A 20,219-nucleotide genomic window follows, 5' to 3' on the forward strand; every position below is an offset into this window, starting at 1 on the left:
CTGTTTATTTTCCTTTCTTTTTTTTAATCCATATTTTTTTTATTATATTAATGTGTTATTATTCTTTTAAAGGTACAGATTTTAGCTATATCAGGTGGTACAACGATTGCACAGATAACAAGAAGAACATTGGAAAAAATAATAACAAATAATTACGCTAAAAACTTTAATTGGGCAGGAAGAGTACCTAAAAAAGCCTTCAAAGTTTTAAAAGCGAAAGATTTAATCATAGGTTTGTCTTTTGTCTTTGAAGCCAGCATTGATAACATTTAGCAAATATGTTTAATTATTACACACACACACACACACACACACGCACACACACGCGCGCGCACGCACGCACGCACGCACACACGCACGCACGCACACACACACACACACACACACACACACACGCGCGCGCGCGCGCGCGCACGCACGCACGCACGCACGCACGCACGCATGCACATAAATATATGTACATATATATACATATGTATGTGTGTGTGTGTGTGTGTGTGTGTGTATGTGTGTGTGATATTGTACAGTTATTATAAAACTATTATGTTTAATAATTATATATAAAATAATAATGTATAATAATTTATAAATTTTTTACAGCTACTGTCAGAAACATTGAACCAAACGCTGCAGTCAACAAAATTGAAAATTGTATCAAAGATTGGTTGAAGCTATCCTCTATGCGTATTACTTTAGCCGAAATTAAAGCAAGAAGAACTTTTCAACAAGAATAAAAATTTTAAGTTAAGATTTATTAGATTTTAAGATAACACAGTTCTGTGATTGAAACATAAGTACAAGAAAATAATTATATTCTTGGAATAATTAAAAAAAGTTAATTTTTTTTAAATTTTAATTTTGTTGTAATTTTTTTTATTTTTTAAGTTAAAATTAGGTTAACATTTATTAAATTTTAAAATAATTTTAAGATAAAATTGTTCTATGTTGAGATTTAAACATAATAAGTATACAAGACAAAAAAGTTATATTCCTGGAAAAATGTGTCAATTTTTTTTCATTTTATGTATGTGTTAATTTTTTTTTCATTCTTTGGTATAATTATTATATGTTTAAATGTTTTTTTTTAAATAAGAACTTTATTTTAAAATACTTTATTATGATTTGTACTTTATATATTTTTGATTATAATCTTATTATAATATACAGGCAATATAAACTACTATATATGAACATATTGTATACATATATTTATTTTATAAAAGAAAAAAACAGTTTTTATGCGTGAAAAAGATTTGTTTTCTTATAAAATAATAATAAAATAATGCGTTCATACCCATACACACACACACACACACATATATATATATATATATACACATTATTTATATATATATATATATATTTTAATAAAATTGAACTAAATTTAATATATATATATATATAATAAATATGATTGTTTATTCACAGATTCAATAAAATAATGCATATATATATATATATATATATATATATATATATATATGCATTATTTTATTGAATCCGTGAATAAACAAATTTTTTACAAATAAAGGAAAGAAAACGGTATTTTGACCGTTTCTTAAACGTTTTTTTTTGTTAGAAAATAACGTTTCCCTTAACGTTTCTTAAGTGGACATTTATACCAATTAAAAACGTTTTCGAAAGCCGGTTTTAAAACGTTTCGCAGAAACATTTGTGAAACGTTTTTAAAACGAACCTGTGCTACCTGGGACTGCACAATGCATAATTTTTTCATTTATAATTGAAACTTTATTTACATTTAAACTATTTTTTATTATATACATATAGATGGGTATAATACTCCAGCCATTGGTCCAATTGAATAATAAATATTAATGGGACTCATATTTTCCGATGGCGGAGCGCACACATTTTTTCAACTGGAATCTGAATTTAAAAGATTGGAGTACGAGCTTAAAAGAAGTTGGAGCACACTATACTGTACGTAAACACTACACACATGTCGCATATTAATAATAATAATAAGCAATCTTTCTGCTAATAATAAGGTTTTTCTCTTATACCACACACCATTATATAAAAATTATAATTATCTTTAATTTAAGTAGCTGTAATTTAACTTTCTACAAACATTTATTCAAGAATTACTTAACAAAATATCAATTAAAGCTTGAATTTACACTTTTTAGTTCACCGTAAAGATAAGAGAATTTAAAATGCCAAATACAAGGCCAAAAGAAATAAAATTTGCGGTTGGAATGATTGTAAAGCATAGTGATGAATCTACTGACTGTTCTGCAGGCGTGATTATTGGTTGGCACCGATATGAAGACAGAGATTCGGTTCAATTCTGCAGAGCAGATAAACGATTTCGTTCTAATATTTTACCATTAAAAATTTGCAGCAATACAATGGACAACAAACAAACACATTACTTAATTTTTACAGAAAATAATGAAATGTGTTACGTAAGAGAAGGTATGGATATTAGAAAGATGCGTTTTTATTTTAAGTTACATTTTCTTCATTTATCTCATCTTTTTGTATATACTGCAAAATAATATTTTATTTTAATTCACTTTGTTTTCTACTTTTTTAATTTAGACATTTTATTTATTTGAAGTATTATTGTTATTTATATTTAGTATTAATTATAATCGCATTTTTTATTATTTAATTTTATTTATCATTAATTGATTTTTTTTCTGCTTTTTATTTATTTCTATAGACGCTATAACTTTAACAACACCAAAATGAATAGAAAATAGGGAGGTAAGTCGTTATTTTGACAAATTTGGAGGCACTCATTACGTTCCAAACAAAATGCTGGAAAAACATTACCCGCATGATGCCGCTGTAACTGCCGTTGTATCTGGCACTGACTTTGGACTATAAATATATATATATAAATTATATGATGTAATAATTAAAATATGCAATGCTTTGATTAAAATCATTATAAATATATTATACAATCTTTTTAAATATTATATTATAAACTTTCATGTATTGGATAGTTCTTAAAAATAATTAAATTAAGAAAAATTTAAAAAGAGAGAAAATGAAATTTGGGATAAAAGAACATGTACAAATAAAAGAACGTGGTTACCATATACATATATACATTGTATCTGATCGTACATATATGCCTCTCGTATTATATTGTATATTTAATGCGTAATTATGTATATCGAGCAAGAAAAAATAAAATAAAAGAAAAAAAAAGGATATAATAGTACTTTATATAATAGTATTCTGAATTTATCATGAAATAATCGTTTCACAATTTTATTTATTGAATTGGTATTTGCAATCTAATTATGATTTTTTTTTCATATAAAAATTAACAATTCTTATTATTCTGAAGGGATAATATAATCAAAGCTTAAGCGACAGTTTGCGAAATTTCTTTGCCTTGGAAATAAAGTTTTTCTTTTACCCGTAATTACTCGTAATTATTCGTAAAGGATTAAGATTTTTATATAAAAATGTTCAATCACATAAAAAAAATATTTATTTTTATATTATATTTTAATGTAATATTATATAATATTACATATTTACCTTCCATACTAATCGAAAGTCATTTTCTAATTAATAGTATTTACCAAGTTATACTAAAATGTATAGATCTAATAAATAGAAAATGTGCTTTAACAGCTTTTTAGCGAAACTCCTCGATGTAAATTAAAACAAGTACCTCGTGTATAATGTGCTAAAAAGAATATTTTCCATAAGTTTGATTTGCATAAATTTTTGCAGAGATTTGAGCGCGAATTAAAAGTTTGGTATCATAAAAAGGTTTATGAATTATGATTTAAAAGCCTCTTTAGAATTGTTTAAAATTCCTGCATTTACATTTTTTTCTATATAACTAGTGTGAACTTGACTATACATATAAGAAATATATACCATTTACCTAAAATAATATAAATTAAACAGAATTTTTTTTGTATGAGTTAAGAGACCAAGAAAGACATAAATACAAAGCATACTCGGAGAGATTTTCCTTCACGTAAAAGTCTTTTTTCTTGCCTCGATATAAATAATTGCAATAGGCGCTTTCGTTACTATCCCGGGTTCCAATTACACATGCGTCTAATTCATAATACTTTCGAAAATGATTTAATGATTTTGGACAGTAGAGTACTTTGTAATAATTAATATAATAATGATAATAATAATGAATACCATTTTTATCATATAACATATCGTGACAGACTCACACTCAGGCGTCACATGATAATTTACCATGATCCAAGAGTCTTTGCTAGACCACCAAATTTTCAATGTAGTCGTTGTGGACAACATTTTTTTTGTACTTTTCAGCTTATTCAAATCACACCCCGACTTGTCCGATATTGATTGAGAGAAGAGATGAATGAGAAATGAAGATAATGACGACTCACATTGTCATACAGACAAGAGTGCTTATATGAATGGAGACGAACAGGGAATGATAATCCCGCAAACATACAGATGTGACACATGTAACATAAATTATCCAAATTTTTCATACGCAAGACGTTCATAAAAAAAGCGTCGCAATTACGAACCGTATTAAATTAGCAAATCATTAATAATAGACGAATCATCTTCCCGAGATCAAATCAAAGTGATGATGACACAACGATGCGCGAAAACAGCCTTTTTTATGTCTCTTTCGTATCTTTTTTTTTCTCTATCCAAATAGTTAAAGAAACTTTATTTTTAAAAACATATTAATATTTTTAAAAATATTTCTATATTGTCAGAAAACACGGATATATAACTATTATATAACATGTAACTAATATGTAACTTCTTTTAATTTACATCGAATCGAGGGATAGCACTAATTGTAAAAAGCATTTGAAATACATTCTTTATTTATCAGATATATCTCAGTATTACTTGGTAAATACTACATGTCAGGTCTACATGAAGTAACTCTCGACTAGTATCAGAAGTAAATATATAATTTTTATACGATAATCTGGAAACTATATCTGAAAAATTTTCTTATGATCAGTTTTTGAACAGAACAAGTTCGATAATTACTATTTAAAATAATTAAATCTAATATACATAGTTAACTTGAATAACGCAATTTGGTTATATTACATTAGTTATATATATATATATATGTCCAGGGGCAGTTTTGACGACACTTTTTTTATTCAATATAAAAATATGCGCAACTGTCCAGAGAGTACCATGCAACAAGTCATTTTAAAATATTCGGTTTAATTTTCAAATAATATGAAAAAAAGTATAAAATGGCAGTTTTGACTACTTCTTTTATAGTTGGGTAGTTTCAATGACAATGTATATGAAATATATACTTTTTAGTGTTACAGAGGCAGTTTTGACGACTAAATATATAAATTGTAGCTATGTAAAGGCTGTTTTGACGACTGGTCGTTAAAAGTGCCTTATTATTGCTATAAACTATATATTTGTCCAGACGGTATAAAGTTGTTTTAACGACATTATATATATAAATATACAATGTCGTCAAAACAACCTTTTTACCATTGATATATAGTTTACATTAAAGGTTGCATTAAATCATTTTTATGGCTACATTAAATCATTTTTGACAACTGTATATATTTAGTGTTTTCTTTATTTAATATTATGAATTTCTGTTTTTAGATTTTGTTACATTCTAATTATCTTAATCTTAATGTAGAATCTTAATATAGAATAAGAAAAAAATTTGGGTATAAAATAAAATCCAATTACATTAAATGTTATTTATATGTTGTTTTTATTAAATAAAATTCTTTTTTCTTTCTTTTGTTAATCTAAGTAATACACGAATATTTTTACACGTTAACAAAAATTTATAATTATTGTGTAAATAAGTATGAATAAACATATAATTTACATGTTATTGGATTAAATTTGTTTATTTGTATTTGAAACTTTATCTGTATTTCAAAACTACCTTAATTACATATACGTATTTATTACACATCATTATATTACTTTAAAATTTTTTTAGATCACTATGAAATGTATATTTATATAAATCATATATATCGTATATAAATATCGTAAAATTGCTTTATCAGACTCAATTAGGTTTTATTCGCTTTAACATGCTTTAAAAAAGTGATATATATTCTGTTGTTCATATCATATACATTTAGAAATAATATAATATATATAATGAAAGAGATATACATATATATATGATATATACAATATATATATATATATATATATATATATATATATATATATATATATATGTACAATATATATTTATAATATAAACAATATATAAAACTTAAAACGAAATAAAATAAAATGACTCAAGTTTATCTTCGATATATAAAATCTATTTAAAATAAAAAATAATAAATCAGCTCTATTTAACAAAAATAATACTTTTTCTTGTCTATAAAATACTTTTAAATACTTATAATCATAAATCTATGTGATTATTATAATTAAAGAAATATTTAAAAAATATTAAATTTGTACTGTTGAATCTTAATAAAATTATATCGCATTAATAATATAAAAAAATGGAATCCTTTCATCATAGCATATAATATTAGTATTGGAAGCAATACTTGTATTTCGTGAAAATAACATCGCACAATTTTAAATGATTACTTTTCTTAAATAAAAAATACTTTTGTTATAGTTAGAGAATAGCCAGAAAAGAGATATATAATTTTAAAACATATTTAATAAATTTATCACAAACCATAAAACATCATTTCTTAAGCAAAACGATAATAGTAAAATTTTTATACATATATTTATATATATATATATATATATATATATATATGTATATATGTATATGACAATAGCAGAATATACAACAAGAGCAATTTTTACGACAATAGTTTTAAAGATAATAGTTAAGTGGTTGTTCTTATTTGGTTATGTAACCAAGTTTTTATCTGGGCACTTGTACGAGTCTTTTAATACGGGATATTTGATTTTTATTTTGTTAATTTTACGTAAAGATGGCAATTTTTTATTTTTTATGAAAGTTTGGAATGAAGATAAAACTATTGTGCGCTCATTATTCGTCCATCTGACCTTATGAGTACTTTTTCTTGTAGAACCAAAAGGAGATACTAAAATAAAATGTTACATATGTTAGTTTAGTATATTTATTATAAAATATATTATTTAATAAAAAGTAACGTGTATACTTAAAATGATTTAAACTTACTTTTCCTTCTCTGTGTATTATTTACGTCATTCTTTCTTCTAGACATCTGTTTAGATCGCTTTATCTTTTTTGATGATAAAATATTTAAATCTGTATCATATTCATCATGTGATTCGGTCACATTTTCAATATCATAATTAATTTTCCTCTTAGAAGCCAAACGGTTTACTGAAATAATGATAAAATTCACATTATGTATAAAATGCTTATACATATAGAATATATCTCTAAATGAATGCGGGTTAAGATAATCACTAAATGATAGAAGAAAGAATTAAAAAAATATGACTTTAAAAAACGCTTAAAAAAAGTAACATTGGAAAATAAAAAAATATTTTTCTTTTGTATAATTGTAATATATATAGAAAACAATAGAAGTTTCTTTTTCTTATATTATATAATATCTGCTATTTAATAATTACTTTAAACAGTATAAAATCAGGTTATTTAAAGTCTTGTATATTTATTGTAAAACCTATTAAGGAATAATATATATTTGATATAGAAATTATTCAAACGTACCTTTCGTTTTTTCTATATTATCATTTATATGATTATCGATATCATTTTCTTTGTTAGACAGTTGTTTAGATTGTTTTGTTTTTGTTAATGATGAAGTATCAGAAGTATTTAAACTTAAATCTGAGATAATAGTCATGGTATCCTTATTTTCATTCTCACTCTCATCAACATCATCGCTTTCTGTTGTATCTTCTCCTTGTGCGTATTTGAGTAAACGTGATATAGCCAAATCTTTTGTTACAATTGACTGTCTATAGTGTGATTATTTATGTATCTTTTCGTGATGTCCCATGAAATCAGCTAGATCATTCACTTCATGTTCAGGCATATCTAATGAAATGCATACCGTAGCAATATGTTTCCGTAACATTGTACCTCGTAACGAAGTTGGCATTTTCGCGCCAGAAATTATAGAATATTTTCGCATTAATACACATGCTCTCAAATATTTGTATCTTCTTTTGTCATGTGAATATATACCAAAAATATAAGGATTATTTTCAGGAACGCCAGCATGTTTACGATACTTTACAATCATTTGCATACATTTTAAGACTTCTTCATGGAGTAACACAGGAACCGTTCTTCCTAATTTATCGCGTATTGTCATTCGTACATATTTAGATAAAGATTTATATAATTCAGGTGCTTCTTCTTTTGAAACTACCGCACAATTTTCCAAATTTTCAATTAAAACACGCTCTAGTTCACCAGCACGTCTTCTATTAAATATCATAATGGATAATAATGTTGTTTCAGTTAGCAAACGCCATGCTTGAATTGAGAAATCATTTGTTTGTAAAAATTCTAAAGCTTTTGTGCGTTCAATTTTGAGATAAGCATTAAATATCTTAATATCATTTATAGATGGTAATACAATATTTTTTTGCCTTTTTCGATGCCCTTGAGTTTCAAACACAATTTTATTTACAGTGACAGGATAATCCTCTTCAAATAATTTCAAAAAATTTTCTACTGCAGTTTGTTTGTTAAAATCTTGTTTCTTAATGCACATACTTCTTAAAATTTGTCCAACTTGTTTTATAAGTGTTCCCAAAGATGATGCAATGGATGGTATTTTATATGTCCAAGTTTTTTCGTCAAATTGTGCGAGTTTGTTGACTGCTTTAATGCATTGTTCATGTTTTATTGAATCATATATTGAAGAGAAATCTATTATACTATTATCGAGAGCTCTCAAAACAATTAAAAATCGTCCAAGTAATCTCAATCGCGCTCTGATCATATCGTGCTGATGTTGGAGACGATACTTGTGACACATTTTATTACCATAACCAATTAATAGTTCATCATATCTAATAATTTGAGTTATACTGTCTTCCCTCATCACTGGAAATACTAATCTTCTTAATGGTGTATTTGCACTATAATGTATACGACAAGCCACAGTACGTCCCAATATTTTTACATTTCTTTGAAGATAATCTCTTTTTTGTGTACATGACGCAAAATGATGTCTTATATTATTTTCAGAAAAAAAATTTTTTTTTCTTTGCATTTTGCACAGGGAATAAAATTGCTCGCCTGTCTATTTAAATTTTTTCTCGGACGCCGGCATACAATTAAGTCTCCTTTATTTAAATAAAAATTTGTATTATATATGAAATTTCCTTTTCGTCTAAATAAATTAAAAATCTTTTTTCGTTCTGAAGTTACCTTAATAAATGATAAATACAAAATATATAATAAATTATGATTAAATTAAAAATAAATTATTCAAAATTTTATATATACTATATACAATATGTATATTAATATAATGTAATTACTAACATTTGAAAAGCATAAAAAATGATTTCGAATGTTATAGTTAGCAAATTTTTTATATATAACATTAGTATAAGGCTTTTATAGGATAAGATAGTTTATAAGGACATAATGTATTAGGAAAAAGAAATAAAGTCCCTTAGGAAGCTGGGGACTATAATAAGCATTTTTTTTAATATATAGAATTAGAGGAGAAATTTATTTATGTTTATCATATATATAATCATATAAAAATAATAATATAATATCTATCAGCTTTATAACAAACTTTCATTGAATTTAGTGTGAAAAACATTTTCAGATAAATATTAGTTTATAAAAATTAAATATAATATGCTTTGATTTGGGCAAATGCAAAAATTCCAATAATACTTTAATAGTATGTTTTCAAGTTAGACATGAAAATCTTAATGTAAAGAAATAATGCATTAATTGTTTAATAGTTTCATTTTTTATAAAATTTCGAATAATTCAATTAGAAATTTACTTTAAAGCATAATTTTAAAAATATAAAGTATTAAAATTTCGAAAGTAATGATAAATTATGAGAAAAAAATGTCTATCATTTCTACATTGAAATTTTCAATTTCATTTTACTTTTAAAAGATTCTAAATGTTGGTAACTTTGTATATAACATATAAAACTTACCCTTAGGTAAAAAACGAAATTTTTTCACATCTTCAGTTTTATGCACTGATTCCAAGTGCCTTGCAAATTGGGTTTGAAATTTTTTACAATATGGACACATATTTCGTTTTAATTTAGGATTGTCAGAAGTTTCCACATACATATTTCTATCATCACATACTTTTGATGAGAATGATGATGTTAAACTTAATGTATTGTCTACAGTTTTATTTTTACTCATATTAATCGTATATTTGTTTGTACTTTCATCTTCATCTTCATCTTTATCTGTGTTTTCAAGTATAGAACAATCTGACAAATGAAAACTATCATCGGAATTATTTTTAGATATAATAGATATATTAGATTCAGTATTATTATCATTGATTTCACACTCCAAACCTAACTGACTTTCTGTGAGTGTAGATTGCGCAATTGGAACGAATGTATTATTTGAAATATTATTGAAAATATTTGCATTTAAAGAAATATTATTATTGATGGCACCATATGTATTATTTAGCTGCAGATTGTTGTATGTAATATCAATGTTCTCTGTGCGCATTGGAAGTAATCTCTTTTTTACTAGTATATTAACATTTTGTATGTCTAAAATCCTCAGAGTTTTTTTAAGATTTTTAAATTTCTCAATATTTCCATTTTCACATATTTTAAAAGTAGAGTTAAATTCATCACAACTTTGAACGTTCTGTTTTACATCAGAAAGCTTACTGGCTAAATCAATATTTAACGCATTAGAATTGACAGTTTAGTAAAGAATCTATAAAACAAAATTTATTAAAATAAAATAGACATTTTTATTGCGAATAATTTAAGTTGCAAAAGCTGTAAATGTATTGTAATGCAAAGTAAGTGAAAAAGTTGTATAAAGAAAATTATTATATTTATTCCAGAATTTTATTGCATAATGTTATAATCTGATTATTAATTATGTGTATCATGACTTACCGCTCATCTCATTGTTGTTACTAAAAATTGATACATTAAGATTTTCATCAATAAAAGGAGCATCTTTAGGCAAATGTCTCAGTATCTTTAATATTATCTATATTATATATATTATCACAATTTGTCAAATTAAAATCAGACTTTGTATTGTACTGTTCAATATCATATTTACTGTTTGACGGAATGCAAGTGTCTTCTGCTATGTCAAATATCATATATGATGTATCAATATTTAACGCAGCATTATAATTGTCAGTTGGCGGAGAATCTGTAAAATCAAATTTAGGAAAATGAAATCAAGACATTTTATTACAATTTGTTACAAAAGCTATAAATATATTGTATGCAGCATGCAAAGTAAAAAAGCTGCATGCAGAATATTTATTTTTAAAGAATTTAAAAAATGAAATTTATAGAAATAAGGTACAGACATTTTTATTGGGTACAATTATATTACGAAAGCTATATTTATTATCATACAAGTATGTAAAAAAGCTGCATGTAGAATAGTTATTGCGTATTATAATCTGATTATAAATTATTTGTATCATAGACTTACCATTCATCTCGTTGTTATCACTCACAACTGGTGTAGTAAGATTTTTATCAACAGAATGAGCATCTTCATCAGTCAAACATGCACCGTCTCTAATATTGTCAATATTATTTGTATTATCACAATTTGTCAAATTAAAATCAGACTTTGTATTGCATTGTTCCATATCACATTTATTGCTTGACGGAATGCAAGCGCCTTCTGCCAATTCAAATATTACATTTGGTGTATCAATATTTAACGCAGCATTGTAATTGACAGTTGGTGGAGAATCTGTAAAATCAAATTTAGGAAAATGAAATCAAGACATTTTATTGCAATTTATGTTGCAAAAGCTATAAATATATTTTACACTTTTATGTTAATTTAGTATATATTATAATACCTGATGTTAACAAAGTTAATTTTACTTTCGGATTTTTCTTGTTTATCTGCAATCTGTTGCAAACTGAATTTGCTTTCTAAATAACATATAAAAAAATTTTAAATACATATTTACTTATTTAAAATTACAATATCTTGCATTTTTTTATTATAAAGATATAAGTACAAATATAAATTGTCTTACGACAATTTAAATGTTCTTAATATTTTCCTTTATTTTAAAGATTATGAATTTATTTTTTATCGTACTTACTATCAGTTGCGATAATGTATGATTTTTTAATATTTTTTTCCTTTGTCTGCCTTTTATTATAAACAATATAATATTCATTAACACATATTAGATTATACATTTTGATTAGCAGTTCAACGTCCGTTAATTCTAATATTAGTAATCTCGTCTGTCCTATTAAAACAACACTAGCAAAATTAATAACAACAGCAAAAATAACGACAACGAACAAAATAAGACATCTTTTTCTTTTCCCTTTTATAGCAATGAATTGGTTCGTGATGTCAGCGATCCCAGTTTAAAACTGATTCAGTTATTGTTTATAGATTTAGTAAGGCCACGCACGGGGGAAATTAAACGGAAATGTTATTTTTGCGGAGAAAATACGGAATAGTTATGTTAGAGCTTTAAACAGAGAAAAAAATGTTATAAGGGTGGGAGGGGGAGCATTGACTTGTACGATCTGAATAAAATCGTTATGTTTAAAGAAATCCTAAGACCGGGTCTACAATAGATGTAGTAAGCCTTAAGCCGTAAGAAATTAACCAATTACAATTGACTTTAGAGAAGAATAATGAATATGATTGGTTCATTTCTTACGGCTTAAGTCTTACTACAGCTATTGTAGACCCGAGCTAAAAGGACGGCTGAACTTTGACGGATTAGCGCCCTTAACCTTCTTCTTCTTCTTCTTAGTTGTGTGGAATTGGCTCCAGTCGAACGGAGGATACGTGATTCGAACAGCCAATCAGCGCGGATCTCAATCGTTACTCTCGACGAAATAAACGAATCCTTTTTCGTACTGCTTACTACTTACTCTGAACTCTATACTGCTTGCTGCCATTGTAGACGACGCATAAGAGTTATTACGTACAAATTGACATAAGCTGTATATGCATAGCATAAAACCGCTGGACCAATAAGCATCGAGTATTAAATTGCCATATTGATTAATGCTTGATGCTTATTGGTCCAGCCGTCCTATGCTATGCATATGCAGCTTATGTCCATTTGTGTGTGATAGCCATAACAGTGGGCTGTCTCTTTTTGCAGAGTGAGTTGACTTTTCTCGCCACGTGTAATACTTACACGAATTAGTCGATATTTTTTAATTAATTTCTCGTTAATTATTACAAAGATCGCAAAATAGTAGAGGACTTTTCTATTCGGTTTGACTTGCTCTATCTGCCTATGAGAGGTGGGGTGATTATTACCGGACACCCTGTATATAGAAATTACTATTGATCAGTTAAGGCACAATTTCACGCAGCGAGTAAAAGCTGGCGTTTTATCCCCACTCCACCGCGTACGCAAAACAGCGTTAAAAAGCTGTTCGCTATCGCCTCTGTCCTTTTCATGGAGCGAATAAAAGCTGGCGTTTTAACAAACAATGCATAAGATTTAAATTAAATATTGATACACATTTACATATCAAATAAATGTACAAAAAGTGCTTATATTATTTTTCAAATCTTATGCATTGTCTGTAATGTATATGATAAGCTGTAGGTCGGTTATTTAGTTTCAACAAGGATATTAAAAATATCAATTTGACTTACAGTAAAGGACACATAAAAGTAAATCGATTCCTCTTGCTATTGAGCATGATTAAGGTTTTAAGAAATTGGATCAGTAACAAAAATATCACTTTTATAAGTGATATTTTTTACAGACAATGCATAAGATTTGAAATCTACGGTACACAATGCTTGTTTTCGTGCTGGAATGTATTCCAGCACTATAACTGATCAATAGTAATTTCTATATACAGTCGGACCTCTTATCCTACGACATTTTCGGTCCGGAATCTTCTCCTTAAACCTCTGATCCTACGACAAAAATTTGAGAGTGGGGGTATAATTCCCTTTTCGCGGTCGTAGCATAAAAGGATTTTTTGTCGTAGGATAACAGGTTTCGTAGCATAAGAGGGTCGTAGGATAAGAAGTTCGACTGTAAAAGAATTGTCAAATCGTCATGATGCTGGAATGTAATGAAGCATGAAAACAAGTATCGTGTGCCATAGGCTTTAAATATAAGATTGGACTATGGCCTAAGTTAGAATAGGCCTGTTCTTTTTAATGAACCAGAACTTCTTGTAACATTCAGTTTTCCTTCTTTTTTTCCCAAGGTTGAGATTTATTCCTTATGAAATATAAATACAAAAATGCCATAACATATAGAAATTACATTAAAATTGAAACACAATGTCATTCAAGTATAATCTATATTGGACAAACTGATTTCAATTTTTTTAAATTATATACATATATACATTTTTTACTTCAATATAATTAAAACAGAAATAATTTATATATAATATATTCATATTTTTGAGAAGATAATATATATATATATATTATTTACAAATGACAGGAAATACTACAGGATATTATAGAATCAAAATATGGCTTAAAACAGCAATTCTTTTTAACTTTCATGCAATCAAATGACTGATTTGTAAAATAGAAAGCTTTTTTTTACTATAAGATAATTAATAAAAAAGAATTATATAATGATAAGATTAAAAATCTAATCAAACGATAATAAAATATTTTTTCTTACAAAAAAAATTTTGATAACAAGTGACAATAGAAAAAGGACAAAATAAAACACGCCAATAAGATATTTTCCTCTAATAACTTTTTATTAAATAGTAACAGTTAATCTTTTTAAGTTCATTCAGTGACCTTCATTCATGACCTTGAAAACATATATCAAGGCCAAAATCATTATAGCCACCTTCTAAAAATGTACTAAATATAATAAACTAAATAATTATGTTTAATTCAGATATATTGTTTAATATTCATTTATAACATTAAAAACAAGAAAAAATTCTGCATAGATATGAATATTTCCTTGTAATTATTTCAGTATAATTTTATTTAAATTTAGAAAACTTAGAAAAACACTGTGACAACATTCTACAAAATTCTAATAACGAAAGCAGTAATACTAAACTCACGTTTAAAAGAATGCTATATCTTGTTAATAAAATTATATCAACTATTATAATTCGATTTTAATCAAATTAGCTAATAATAAATTAAAAAGTACTTATGAAAAAAATATTTTAAATAGTAATTATTTAATTTCAACAACAATATTAAATAAAGATATCAATTTGACTTACAGTAAAGGACACATAAATGTAAATCGATTCCTTTTGCTATTGAGCATAATTAAGCTTTTAAGAAATTGGATCAGTAACAAAAATATCACTTTTAATATTCTTATTCTCGTTGTATCTTCGACTATAATTAAAAAACTGTAATTCGTTTTTATATTTCATTTATGATACAGATATATTGTGAGCAAATGTTTAAAGAATACCAACAGTCCTGCTTGTTTTCGCAATGTTTTACAATTTAAAATATGCTATTATAAATAAACAGAATAAACAATCAGAAAAATAAATAAAGTGTAAATTAAATATTGATACACATTTACATATCAAATAAATGTACAAAAAGTGCTTATATTACTTTTACTAAAATATTTATTATTAGTACTTATCTTATAATAAAAACACATCAGAATAGTCTACGAAACTGATTTCTTTATTTAAAATTAAGTAATAATTAAGAATAATTAATAATGGTAATAATAGATGGCAATAAACAACAAAAAAGCTAAACGACAAAATGACAAAAGCTATATATATCAAGGCCAAAACGACAAGAGCAATAACAATTAATAATAATAATAAAAATAGAAAAAGTAATTCTTATTACTAAATGTTCTTACATTTACCATAGCTTTTTCTATTCGCCTATGTTTCTACATACTGGACATCGTACTTTCAATTGTTGTTCATTTTCATCATGTAAGCTTTGTAAGGCACAATCAAGGCAAAATATGTGTCCGCAATTTCCAGCACCAAAATTTTTAACAATCAAATTTTCTATACATATAATGCAGCTCATTGGTTTTAAATCCTTTCCTAATTTGATATGTAATAATTTACATTTTGACCTGTCGCAAGTATTAATTTTAAAATCGCCACATATATAAGATTGTTGCATAGTTCGACCAGCTTCTCTTTTAATATGCTCTGTCATTGTTCCTGTCATTCCATAACGAAGTTGTTCCACGCTAGTACAATGTAAAAATTGGCATCTTTCGTTGCGACATGTAGTATTTTGATATTGGAAACAATATTTATATCTATGTAAAAAACTGCAATTTAAATCAAAACAGCAATTATTTTTAAATTTTACGCAATCTTGAACGATTGGCTTCCTAAAATAAAAAGCATTTGTCACAGTGAGACATAATAATTAATTAAAAAGAATTATATAATTGTAAAGTATTTGGAAACCTCTAACCTTGCACCGTAATAAGACATATCTTCTTATGAAATATTAATAACAAATGGTAATGAATGACAATGAAGCCAAGATAATGACAAAAACAATAATATTAACATTTAGAGCAATAATGTTAATGACAATAACACTTATGTTAAGGATGATAACATTCACTGAAAGTTATACTAGATACTAGTGTGACTCGACATTGAAGGTAACGTATCGCAACGGTCTCTAGAAATTTTCTATCCTGAAGCCAATTAACACCCTAAAAAAATCGTCTGACAAATCGTCGTATGACAAATGTAATAGTAGCCTTAAGGGTGATTCCACAATAGCTATCGTAAGCCGGATGTCGGAAGAGTTGCCCAATCATATTCGATTATTCTTCTCTAAAGTCAACTGTGATTGGTCAACTCTTTCGACATCCGACTTACGACAGCTATTGTGGAATCACCCTAATGACTCATTGTAGAATCGGCATTACCGTGTTCTGCAAAAACCATAACCTGTTGTTTACTGTGTTGCTTATTTTGCTTTTGTCGTCTTTTATTTGCTTATTTTGTTTATAAATTTCGCATTCACTGTGTTTTGCTAGTATTCTTTACTTTTATATTGTTAACATGGTTTGTCGTGATTTTATGCTTCGTGTTTGTCGAAGAAATCCATGCAAAATACCACATGAAGTAGAAAAGTGTACTAACACTACTTGCAATAATAATAATTTGTGTAAAAGAGTACATCTTTCGGACGATGAAATCGTCGAAATTAATCAAAATATACGTCCGTTTCGTGAAACTATTTATCAAGAAATGAAACGATTAGCATATGTGCTAAGAGAAACTTTTCCCAAAGATTTGAGAGTCACGACCTGTACCGTAAATATGTTGGGCGAATGTCTATGGTCGTGTTTTGCCTGTCAAACAGCTTCTAGAAATAGTAAGCTTTTACATAATATTTATTTATTTTTTTATATACATATATAAATATCATTTTTTTACATACATATATAAATATCATGATAAATTAATCGAGGATGTCTTTCAGTTGCAGAAACTGCACCAGTTTGCAGTAAGTGTTATATCCTGTTAACAGAATATAACAGGAACGCCTTAAAATGTGGACATGTATATTGTTCTTATTGCATAGATCGTCTTCCAATAAATGTGGATGGACCGCTTCCTCTTTCGAAGTGTAACCAATGTTATCAGTGGGCAGTACAGTTTTGACTATGTATGTAAATAAATATTTTTAACTGCTTTTAAAAATTGAAATAAATTCAGCCAATGTAAGTTGTAAAAATGTATTTATAAAGTAATTGAGAATTGTTTTAAACTTGAAAATCTGATTGTATTAATAATTTTTTCTAATTATTTTTAGAATTCATAAAGTTATAGACAGATCCTCTTTTTTAGTTTAATCCATATCATGGAAAAAGAAATGATATTCTAAATATACTTTTATAATATATACATTTATATAATTTAACAAATGTAATGTAATATAATTTAATATATTTAATGAATATAATGTAGTTAATTCTCATCACAAAATCTACACAAATATATTAGAACAAAAATGCATTTCATTGGCATATATTCTGCATTGGCTAAATGTCAATTTTTTAAAAATTATATACATATATTTTTAATTTTATTATAATTATAGAAAGCCCAACTTATATATTATACATATGTTTAACAAAGATACATACACATATATATATACCTACATATTGTTTACAGATTAAATAAGGAAGAGGAAGAAGATTTAATGAAGGATTATTTAATTAAAAAAATTTTTAAGTTATGTTTTTTTATTTTTGTATTTTATTATTATTATATTTTGTATTGTTCAATTAATATATATTACTATATGTATTGATTACGAAGCTTATGTGATAAAAATAAACAGCAATTTTAAATACCATGTCCAATATGTAGAAGTGTAAGCGAATATAAAAAGCTATGTTAAGTGTTCTTAATATTTTTTCTGTGTTTATTATTATTATTAATTTTTATTGCTCTTGTCGTTTTGTTGTTTAGCTTTTTTGTCGTTTTATTGCCATCTATTATTGCCGTTATTAATTATTCTTAATAATTATTTAATTCTAAATAAAGAAATAAGTTTGTAGATCATTGTGATATATTTTTTTGATTATAAAATAAGTACTAATAATAAATATTTTAGTAAAAGTAATGAGCATTTTTTGTACGTTTGTTTGATATGTAAATGTTTATCAATATTTAATTTACACTTTATTCAATTTTCTGATATTTTATTTTGTTCAATTTATAATTGCATGTGTAAAACATTGCGGAAGAAACAGAACTGTTGGTATTTTTTAAAGATTTGTACGTAATTGCTCCTTAAATATTAATTTGAGATCATTATTAAATTACGGTCAAACAATAAGATCATGACTGCGTTCTAATTGGTCGATTCGCTTATGACTTGCGATTAAACCTGGTTTTTACAGTAGCTGTCGTAAGTCGGATACCGGAAAAGTTTACCAATCATAGTTGATTTTAGAGAAGAATATTTGAATACGATTGTTTAAGCAACTACTGCTTAAATTCTCGACTGTGATTGGTCGATTCGGTTATGGCTTAAGGCTTATGGCCTAAATTTTTTTGTGTGTTTCCGGCTTAACACGTTCGCGACGGGATGTACCACCGGTGGTAGCAGCCATTGTAGCCATTGGCCATTCGTGCCATTGGCTGCGATTGTAGTGGCCAATTCAATTGGCTGCAGAAGCGGCAACTTTCGCTGACCCAAAACTAGCATCGAAATTTCGCTGCGCTACCGAATTATTCGCTGGAATACCGAACTTTTTCTATCAGTGTATACATTCAAAATTACATTGTCAATAATTATCGATATTTCTCATTTTTTTCTAAGTCTGTTTAATTTCGATTAAATCTCATTTCATTATCTTCAGTGGTATTGAAATTAAGTAAAGTCCTAAAAATGACTGACTATATTCCCAATCAAATTGTTGATATGATAATGGTTTTCAAGAGAATGTAATAACAATTATCGTGCTGCAGCAGAGGCATTATGCTGAACGCTTTAAATAGAAGACACCCTAGTGATATGACAATACGCAGTTTAACTGGAAAAGCTCGTGATGGACATCTTACTCGCCAACGTAGGCGCCACGAGTACAACGAAAATGATCTTCGTGTTGTAACTATTCTTGCAGCTGTTTATTTTGACCCTCATATCAATAGTCGCCAAGTTGAAAAAGAAATTGGTATACCAAGAAGAACATTTTTAAGAATCATAAAAGTTCTTAGATATCATGCTTATCACATAACGTTAGTGCAAGAATTAAAGCAACGTATTCAACTGCGTATTGAATTTTGCTAATGGGCTTTGCAGATGATAGAAAATAATTCAGGTTTTTTCAGGTTTGTGCTTTTCTCAGATGAGGCTACATTTTATAGTGACGGACAACTGAATAGGCACAATTGCCATTATTGGTCAGACGAGAATCCTCACTGGCATCGATCTGTAGACCATCAAAATCGTTGGAGCCTTATGGTATGGTGTGGGATTGTAAATGGATCCTTACTTTTTTTGAGCGAAATGTTGATAGAGAAAGCTACTTGGAGTTGATAAGAGATCGGTTGCCAGAATTATTGGAAAATGTTGATTTTGAAACAAGACGAAGAATGTGGTTT

At 26.7% G+C, this 20,219-nt stretch overlaps 1 protein-coding gene, 2 long non-coding RNA genes and 1 pseudogene across 3 annotated transcripts; 2 read left to right on the top strand and 2 right to left on the bottom strand.

Annotated features, from left to right (window-relative positions):
- Positions 1–1,505: 1,505 nt before the first annotated feature.
- Positions 1,506–2,826, top strand: LOC140675662 (uncharacterized). The gene is made up of 3 exons (XR_012048424.1): positions 1,506–1,941; positions 2,151–2,439; positions 2,690–2,826. It is a non-coding gene; the product is annotated as an uncharacterized lncRNA (long non-coding RNA).
- A 3,615-nt stretch (positions 2,827–6,441) lies between these two features.
- Positions 6,442–12,906, bottom strand: LOC140675646 (uncharacterized; annotated as a pseudogene).
- A 1,944-nt stretch (positions 12,907–14,850) lies between these two features.
- LOC140675636 (uncharacterized) lies at positions 14,851–16,830 on the bottom strand. The gene is made up of 2 exons (XR_012048419.1): positions 16,552–16,830; positions 14,851–16,465 (listed from the first exon to the last, which is right to left on the bottom strand). It is a non-coding gene; the product is annotated as an uncharacterized lncRNA (long non-coding RNA).
- Positions 16,831–17,004: 174 nt separating this feature from the next.
- Positions 17,005–18,464, top strand: LOC140675643 (uncharacterized). Its single transcript, XM_072910240.1, has 3 exons — positions 17,005–17,472; positions 17,581–17,766; positions 18,279–18,464. The coding sequence occupies exons 1-2, from the start codon at positions 17,157–17,159 to the stop codon at positions 17,760–17,762; spliced, it is 498 nt and encodes a 165-aa protein (XP_072766341.1). The 5' UTR covers positions 17,005–17,156; the 3' UTR covers positions 17,763–17,766; positions 18,279–18,464.
- The last annotated feature ends 1,755 nt before the right edge of the window (positions 18,465–20,219 follow it).

Source organism: Anoplolepis gracilipes, unplaced genomic scaffold (genome assembly GCF_047496725.1).
Source record: "Anoplolepis gracilipes unplaced genomic scaffold, ASM4749672v1 Contig20, whole genome shotgun sequence".
NCBI classification, from domain to species: Eukaryota; Metazoa; Arthropoda; class Insecta; order Hymenoptera; family Formicidae; genus Anoplolepis; species Anoplolepis gracilipes.